Source organism: Prionailurus bengalensis, chromosome A2, assembly GCF_016509475.1.
Source record: "Prionailurus bengalensis isolate Pbe53 chromosome A2, Fcat_Pben_1.1_paternal_pri, whole genome shotgun sequence".
Lineage (NCBI taxonomy): Eukaryota > Metazoa > Chordata > Mammalia > Carnivora > Felidae > Prionailurus > Prionailurus bengalensis.
The window spans coordinates 14,277,811-14,286,000 of record NC_057348.1 but is presented as its reverse complement, the minus strand read 5'-3'; the positions used below and the strand labels follow the sequence as shown (position 1 = coordinate 14,286,000).

The window sequence follows — 8,190 nt, the reverse complement described above, 5'->3', positions numbered from 1 at the left end:
TCCCAGCTTCCGCCCCTCCCTCTCCCCCTCCCCCCCCCCGCCGCGGAGGGCCGGCAGGGGGCGCTGCGGGGCAGCCTCGGAGGCCCGGGGAGGCGGGGCGGGCGGCGGCCGCGTCGGGACCGGCCGCGATGGGACCGGAGGCGGCGCGGGCGGCGGCGGAGGCGCAGACAAAGGCGCGGGCGGTGCGGAGGGCGGCGCGGAGGGCGGCGCGGAGGGCGCGGGCCCCGGAGCCAGCAAGCGAACGGGGCGCCCGGCTGCGGGGAGTCGGCGCCGCGGGGCAGCACCCGACTCGCGCCCGGACACTCGCGGGGCGCCGAGCCCGCAGGGTGAGCCCGGCTGTCCGAGCCTGCGTCGGGGACGCGGGGGCCCGCGAGGTTCTAGGGCCGGGGGAGGGCGCGGGGGTCCCCGAAGTTCCGGACACGGAGGCTGGGTGCGGCTCGGGGAGCCCCGAAGTTCCAGGGCTTGAGAGGGCGCAGGGGCCCCGAAGTTCCGGAGTCGGGGTCGAAGAGGGCACCGTGCGAGGGGTTCCCAAAGTTCCGGACCCGGCGTTGGAGGAGACTGCGGTGTCCCCGACGTTCCGGGCCTGGGAGAGGGAGGCGGCACGAGGGGATCCCGAAATTCCGGGCCCGAGGCTGGAGGGGTGGCAGGGAATCCCCGATATTTAGCAGTCGGAGGTGGCGCGAGGGATCCCCGAAGTTCTGGGGCTGGCGTTGGAGGAGGCGGAGAATGTGTCCCCGAAGTTCTCGACCCGGAGTTGGGGGGCGTTGCGCCCGTCTCGGAAGTTCCCTGGTCGAGGGTGGCACTTCCCGAAGTTGGGGCGCGCATTGGGCGCCCCGCTTCTGACGCGGATGGGAACTGCTTCCTTGCTGAATATCAGGCCCCCCGGACTGGGACGCTTGGGGTGGGGCTTCGCCCCCACACGCGATTGGGGATCCTGGGCACCGGGCGGGGTCGGGGCCTCCTTCGGGAGCCCCGCGGCCGGAGGCGTCTGAGGCACATGACTAGTTGGTGAGTAACTTTCCCCAAAGCTGCAAGTCTCGGCAGGACTGTCAGGGCCGGAAGGGCCTGTGTTCCTGGGACCCCTGCACCCTGGAACCCTGCTTCGACCCAGGACCCGCTCCCAGCCCCGGCCAGAGCTGCCGCCCCTCCCCCACCCAGGGGCTCCGGTTTCAGACCCTGTGACCGGGGCAGCAGCTGCCCAGGACAGGGTGGGGGGGCATCCCTCCTCTGACCAAGGAGGCCACTCCCCTGGGGCCTCCCTTCCCCCACCTTGCCACCTCCTTCCGCCAGGTCCCTCCTGGATCCTCCACAGATCCCCCTGGTACAGGTTTTGGGGGCACAGAGGTGAGGGTCGGGAATTCTCCAGGGCAACTGTTCCTGGTTTCTGTGGGGTTGTGGCTGGAGGAACCAAGAGAGGCTGGGGAGCCCCCTCTCCCAGTCCTTGGTCCCACCCAGCCCTGCATGGATGGCATTGGGGTTGAGTGGTCACGGGCCATCTGGCACCAGAGTAAAGTTGTTTGGCTACATCTTATCTTTTTAACTAGGCTGGGAGCTACCTGGGGGTTTGGACTTTGACTCCAAGATGTGCCTCTGCCCTAGAGTGGAAGCCGAGGTGTCTCTCTGTGGGTTCGGTGGGGGGACTGGTCTCCCAGTAGGCACCTGGTGATGCCCTACATTTTGATAGAGATCCTGGTTTGGGGAGTGATGAGTGAATGTGGCAGAAAATCCCAAGCGGGAGTTGGCCTTGGCCCTTCTCTACCCAGCCCCAAGATTGAGGGGGTTTCTCTGGGACTTCAGTGCCTAGCATGCTGAGAAGTTTACACTGGGCTATCAGGGGCCACCTGGCTCCTTCTTAGAGAGCCATCTCCAGCTCAAGGTGTTGTGAGAGCTTCCTCCAGGGCCGTTGTGCTCTGGGTGATCTGCTGATTCTCTCACCTTTTTGACTGAGGTTCTATGAATGGTGTATGTATTTGGTGGTGCTTCCTGAGGTTGGACCCGCTTGGTTTCCCCAAGCCTGTCCTGGGGAGACGCTCACAAGCCCCCTGTCCCCCACAGAGGCTGAAACCACACCTCCTGCCATCCTTCTGGCTGCCTCTTGGAGCCCACCCAGCCCAGCCTGACCAATGTCCACAGCCAGGTGAGTCCCTGCCTCCGCAGCTTGGCCCTGAGTCCCCCCCCCCCCCCGGGGATGCCCAGCCCTGCTGAGAACACTCTCCCCATGCAGGGAGCAGCCCATCTTCAGCACAAGGGCGCACGTGTTCCAGATTGACCCAGCCACCAAGCGGAACTGGATCCCAGCGGGCAAGCACGCGCTCACTGTCTCCTACTTTTATGATGCCACCCGCAATGTCTACCGAATCATCAGCATTGGGGGTGCCAAGGTCCTGGCAGGGCCTGGGTGGGGTGGCAGGCCCAAGGGGTCTCGGCAACAGGCCTGGGTCTGGTCGTTGCCTTGCCGGGTGCCTGGGGGCTGGGGTTGGGGAGGAGCCCTGGATCAGTCTCCCTCCCGAAATGGCTCAGACCAAGGATCTCTGAGGAGCTAAGACAAAGTGAGCCACTGGGGGTTTCCTATTCATTATTATCGTCAGTCTCATCAACCTTGAACTTTGCTCCCCACCTCTCCCCAGGCCATCATCAACAGCACTGTCACCCCCAACATGACCTTTACCAAAACCTCCCAGAAGTTCGGACAGTGGGCAGACAGTCGTGCCAACACTGTCTATGGCCTCGGCTTTGCTTCTGAGCAGCATCTGACCCAGGTGGGCTGGTAGGATGCCACGGTGGGAGGGATGGAGCTGGGCCTATGTCTTCTGGGTATACTGGGGCCCCTGGAGGTACTGGGTTTCCAGTCTTCCCAGCCGTAGGATGGGTATCAGAAGAAGCCGGAAGTCCCTTCCTGGTTCCCTGGCTCATGTCTCAGCTCTGCTGGCCACTTGTTCCAATTTTGGACACACCCTACCCTTCTCTGGGTGCCTGGGATGGGCTAAGAGTTCCCTCACACACCCCAGCCCTACCTTCTTCACTGCCTCCCTCCACCCTCTGCTGTCTCTGGGCTTCAGTATTGTCTCATCCATTGTTTCCCTGGATGGTTAGTGCTTTCTGATTCCTAATGAGATCGTGAGGAGTTTCTTCTCTTCTAGAAGCTTTAATTTTCCTTTCAAATTTAGGTCTTGAATTAATTTCTGTGGGTGGTATAAGGTAGGAGTATTTTTTCCCCACTGAGTATATTCAGTTGCTCTTAGACTGTTTTTTGAAAAGATCATCCCCTTTTCCCTCCCCCCACCCCCCCACCGCAATGAATTGCACTGGCCCCGCTGCCCCAATCGAGTGACTGTGTGTATGTAAATATTTTCTTTAAAGAATGTATTTTCGCACTAAGGAAATTTATTTGAAAATGAAAAACAAGTGAGTGTGTCCTACCCCAACTGGAAAACTGGTGTATAAGTGGTAAATGTAAACATAAGTACAGTGAAAATGAGAAAAGGGTGATTTACTTGCCCACTGGCTACAGGTGCCTCTAAGAGGCTCTGAGCCCAAGACCTGCTTTCTCTTTGTTATAAAAAGATATTCACAAGTGTCCCAGGCATTCCAGACAGCACTCACCTGAGGCTCTCCTTGCTGAAATAAGCCTGGCTGAGAGGAAAAGGGGACCGATCCCTTTTTCAAGGTGCCTCAATGTAATACACTTCCGTGAACACCCCACCCTCCGCCATGATACTCAATCTGATCACTGGGGACATTTTCTAAGCCTTCTTACCACTCTTCTAGTTCAGGAGATGAACTAGTTCAGGAGATGCTCCTGAAGTCGCCTCCATAGTGACACGGCTGGTGCTGGGGGTGGGGGGTGAGGGTGACCTAATGGGGCTCTGGGAGAGGGGGCTGGGTTTTCTTTGATTGTTTGTTCTGCCTTTCCCCCCCCCGCCCCCCCCCCCCCCCCCCCCCCCCATCCCACCCCAGTTTGCTGAGAAGTTCCAGGAAGTAAAGGAAGCAGCAAGGCTGGCAAGGGAGAAATCTCAGGATGGCGGGGAGCTCACCAGTCCAGCCCTGGGACTCACTTCCCACCAGGTCAGCCCTCCTTGTCCCATGCCTGCCAGTCACTCAACTGCTACTGAGGGTCCAGGTGCTGTGCGCGTGCCCAAGACCATATGCTCACAGATCGTGTAAAGCTAGACCTGTAACAGAAGCCTTGGAGGAAAAGTGGCAGGAACACATTCTGGACGGCTGGCCTAGCCTTAGATCAGGGGAGGGCTAGAAACCAGCTTGGGGCACCTGGGTGGCTCAGTCGGTTGAGTGTCTGACTGCAGCTCAGGTCATGATCTCAGGGTTCGCAAGTTCAAAACCCTCGTCAGGCTTGCTGCTGTCGCACAGAGCCTGCTTTGGATCCTCTGTCTCCCTCTCTCTCTGCTCCTCCCCCACTCGCACTCTCTATCAAAAATAAACATTAAGGAAGGAAGGGAGGGAGGGAGGGAGGAAGGAAGGAAGGAAGGAAGGAAGGAAGGAAGGAAGGAAGGAAGAGAAAAAAATCAGCTTAGATGGCAGAGTAAAAACCTGACGGTTGAAATGGCTAAGTAGAGGGGTAGAGTAAAAAAAATTGTCCCTGGGGCACTTTCCCCTATTAATTTATTCAGCATGATCTACTGACCACCTACTGTGTGGGAAAGAGGGTTAGGGAGTTGAAAAAGTAGGCTGGTCCCTGCCCTCAGGGCTCATGGTCCAGGCTGGGAGGGGGACTTATAATGAATTCAGCCTAGTAGAAGGCTTCCTGTCAGAATCTTAAAAGCATGTTGAAATTTGGCCCCAGGGAAGGGCATTGCTGTGAAGGAATAGCTTAGAGATTTCACATTGCCCCCACCCCCTTGCAGATTTTGAATATCTCAGTGGGTTTATTTAGACCAGCAGGCATCAAGTGCGCTCCTGGGAGCTTGGTGAGAGCCCAGGCAGGCAAGGTGGGGGTACAGTGCTCAGAACTCTGGTCCAGGGACCATGGGGAGCCAGAGAGGGTGGAAGAGGAGAAGAGGGGCGCGCTCCCATCCCAGTGCTGGAAAGGACCCCTGTCCTCAGTCACAACCCCAGTAACATCAACCCTGACCCCAGCCATGACCTGACTGGTCCTTGGCTGAAGCCACCCCCCCCCCCCAGTGTGACCCCGCTTCTGCCCACGCCTTTAGGTGCCCCCAAGTCCTCTCGTCAGCGCCAACGGCCCCGGCGACGAGAAACTGTTCCGTAGCCAGAGCGCGGACGTCCCCGGCCCCGCAGAGCGCGAGCGGCTCAAGAAGATGCTGTCCGAGGGGTGAGGGGGTAGGGCCGGGCATAGGGCGTGGCAGGACTGCTGGCACGGAGAGGGACTTCTCTGAAGTCGAAGGGCGGCGGGATCTGTGTACCCAAGGCCGGGGGGAAGGAGAGGAGGCTGACTCCGATCCTGCCCCTTCTGGAGCCGACCTCGCCCCTGGAACGCGCTCCCGCTTTGACCACGCCCTCTCGGGGCGGACCCTGCCCCTACCTCGCCGGCTCCTCGGGGCTAACCCTGCCTCTTTTACGCCTCCCCGGCCAAATTCTAAACCCCCGGGTGCCTCCCCACCCTCACCCCGTTCTGAGCACACCCCGGTGGGCTGACCCCGCTCCCCATTCCGTCTGTCCCCCTGAGCCGACACCAGGCACCTACTTGCACCTCGCCCCCGACGAGATCACGCTACCCCGCGAAGTCCCCACCCACGGCCCCGCCCCCAGCACCGCCCCGCCTCCGGCACCGTCCTGCCCTGCCCCCAAACGCAGTGCTGCCCAGCCTCGCCCCGGCCAACCCTCGCGTCCCTGCAGCTCCGTGGGCGAGGTGCAGTGGGAGGCCGAGTTCTTCGCGCTGCAGGACAGCAACAACAAGTTGGCGGGCGCCCTGCGAGAAGCCAACGCCGCCGCCGCCCAGTGGAGGCAGCAGCTGGAGGCCCAGCGTGCAGAGGCCGAAAGGCTGCGGCAGCGGGTGAGGGGACCCCTCCCTCCCAGAGACGCTCAGTGGCCCCGGGCAACTGTGGAGCCCCTGCCTCCGTCCTGGGTTCACTGACTGGATGTGTGATCTCAAGGCTGTTCCCCCGAGCCTCAGTTTCTTGTTCTGTAGTACGGGTTTGAGATCATGTCACTCTTTGTCAAACCCTGAAGTCCTGCCTGCTTCAAGTTGGTAGCCTGAATCAGAGGGGATGAGTACCTAGTCACAGGTGTGCCTGAGCAAGGGGCAGATTCCCCGGGGGTCAGGAGAGCGCAGGCTGGGGGGCTCAGGGGCTGACATGCCTGTCCACACAGGTAGCAGAGCTGGAGGCCCAGGCAGCCGCGGAGCCACCCTCGGTCAGTGAGAAGGAAGGGCCAGGCCAGTCGCTGGAGCAGCTGGAGGCGCTAGTGCAAACCAAGGACCAGGTGAGGGCTGAGTGCGTGTCCCTGGGCTTCACCTTCCCTGACCCCTCACGAGGGAGCCAGGAACCCCAGAAGAGACCCTGGGAACTCTTCTCTAGGAGATCCAGACACTGAAGAGTCAGACCGGTGGGGCCCGCGACGCCCTGGACGCCACCGAGCGCGAGGAGACGCAGCAGAAGGTGCAGGTGTGTGTCGTTGCGGGGCGGGGGGGGGGGGGTGCCTGCCGAGAGCCAGCCAGCCCCCGGGGGTGGGACAGACCTGGGATCTTTCCTTCCCGATGGGTCCTGGGCAGCTATGTGCCTCCCCGAGCCTGTTGGTTCACCCGTAGGTGGGATCAGGAAGACAGTTACCTAGGGTTGTGAAGGACTGGGACGACCAGGTGCATGGAAAGCCTCAGTTGCAGCCAGTGTTTTGGAAAGGATGATCATCGGCACAGTTTTTCACATTCTTTCATTCAACAAGCCGTTTTTGAGTCCCTGCTGAATTCCCATGCTTGACCCCATCAAGTCCTCACACATCCCCAGCCTGAGATCAGGAGACTGCATTTGAACCCAAGTCTGACTAGCCTGGCTTTTTTTTTTTTTTTTTTTTTTTTAATGTTCATTTAATTTTGAGAGAAAGAGTGCATGAGAGAGTTTGGGGGAGGGGAGAGAGAGGGAGACAGGATTCGAAGAAGCAGGCTGCTGGCTGACAGCAGGGAGCCTGATGTGGGGCTGGAATTCACAGACCCTGAGATCATGACCTGAGCCGAAGTTGGATGCTTAACTGAGCCACCCAGGCGCCCCTGGCCTGGCTTTCATTGAAGAATTTATCTGAGAAATGTTCACGGGACACGTTCTGAGTCCTGCAGGGGAAGATGTCAAAGGCTCTAGTGACCCAGGAGAGAGAAGTTGGGGAAATGCTCCCTCTTGCCTCCTGGGCAGAGTGCACGGCATGTGCAAAGACCCTGAGGTGGGGAGACGCTCAACATAGTCAAGGACCCACCAGGAAGCCAGCGAGGCTGAGTTGGAATGAATAAGGAGAGGAAGGAGGGGAGTGGAGTTTGTTCCCAGCCTAATGGGGTCACAGGAGGGTTTTGAGCAAAAGAGGGATGTGATCAGTTCCATGACATGCAGATTGGCCAAGGGCCCATGGAGTGTCTCGGGCAGAAGCTGCAGGGAGGATAAGAGACTAAGGCATGGCCCAGAGTGGGGTCTGATGGGATGACACTCAGAGGCTGGATGCCCCAGGCAGGGCTGGTGACCCTTAAGGCTTGTTGGGGCCTCAAATCCTGCCTATCGTCTCCCTGCAGGACCTGGAGACCCGCAACGCCGAGCTGGAGCACCAGCTGCGGGCAACGGAGCGCAGCTTGGAGGAGGCGCGGGCCGAGCGGGAACGGGCACGGGCTGAGGTGGGCCGGGCCGCACAGCTGCTGGACGTCAGGCTGTTTGAGCTGAGCGAGCTGCGGGAGGGCCTAGCCCGCCTGGCAGAGGGCACGCCCTGAACCTGGCTGCGGGGTCTGCGTGGGAGCCGGGGTCTGCGTGGGAGCCGGGGCCTGCAGGAGCTGGTTTTATACGCAGGATTCCCGCCTGGGGCACGAGCCGGGCCGCAGGCGGCACAGTGGGCCGTTCACCCTGGCAGGGACTGGGGGCCTAACTCAGCCCGGGGAGGGCCTGGCCATAATGCCTCAGCTGGCCCTGGCCGCTCGCAGCTCAGGGGCTGTTCTGGGGCTTTTCGTTGTGTAGAATTTCTAGAATCCCCAGGGCGCGTGCTGGTGCCCACATTACATTTCTAAGAGTGGCTGTGCCTGTGTGT

The 8,190-nt window shown here is 60.5% G+C and overlaps 1 protein-coding gene across 3 annotated transcripts; it reads left to right on the top strand.

Annotated features, from left to right (window-relative positions):
* The first annotated feature begins 212 nt into the window (after positions 1-212).
* HOMER3 (homer scaffold protein 3) lies at positions 213-8,175 on the top strand. Of its 3 annotated transcripts, none has more exons than XM_043587121.1 (10): positions 213-326; positions 2,056-2,137; positions 2,225-2,381; positions 2,628-2,759; positions 3,958-4,065; positions 5,169-5,290; positions 5,815-5,971; positions 6,289-6,399; positions 6,495-6,581; positions 7,688-8,175. In XM_043587121.1, the coding sequence occupies exons 2-10, from the start codon at positions 2,124-2,126 to the stop codon at positions 7,877-7,879; spliced, it is 1,080 nt and encodes a 359-aa protein (XP_043443056.1). In that variant the 5' UTR covers positions 213-326; positions 2,056-2,123; the 3' UTR covers positions 7,880-8,175. The 3 variants fall into 3 exon arrangements, with proteins under 3 accessions (XP_043443056.1, XP_043443058.1, XP_043443059.1); XM_043587123.1 differs by lacking the exon at positions 213-326 and adding an exon at positions 866-1,008; XM_043587124.1 differs by lacking the exon at positions 213-326 and adding an exon at positions 1,038-1,344.
* The last annotated feature ends 15 nt before the right edge of the window (positions 8,176-8,190 follow it).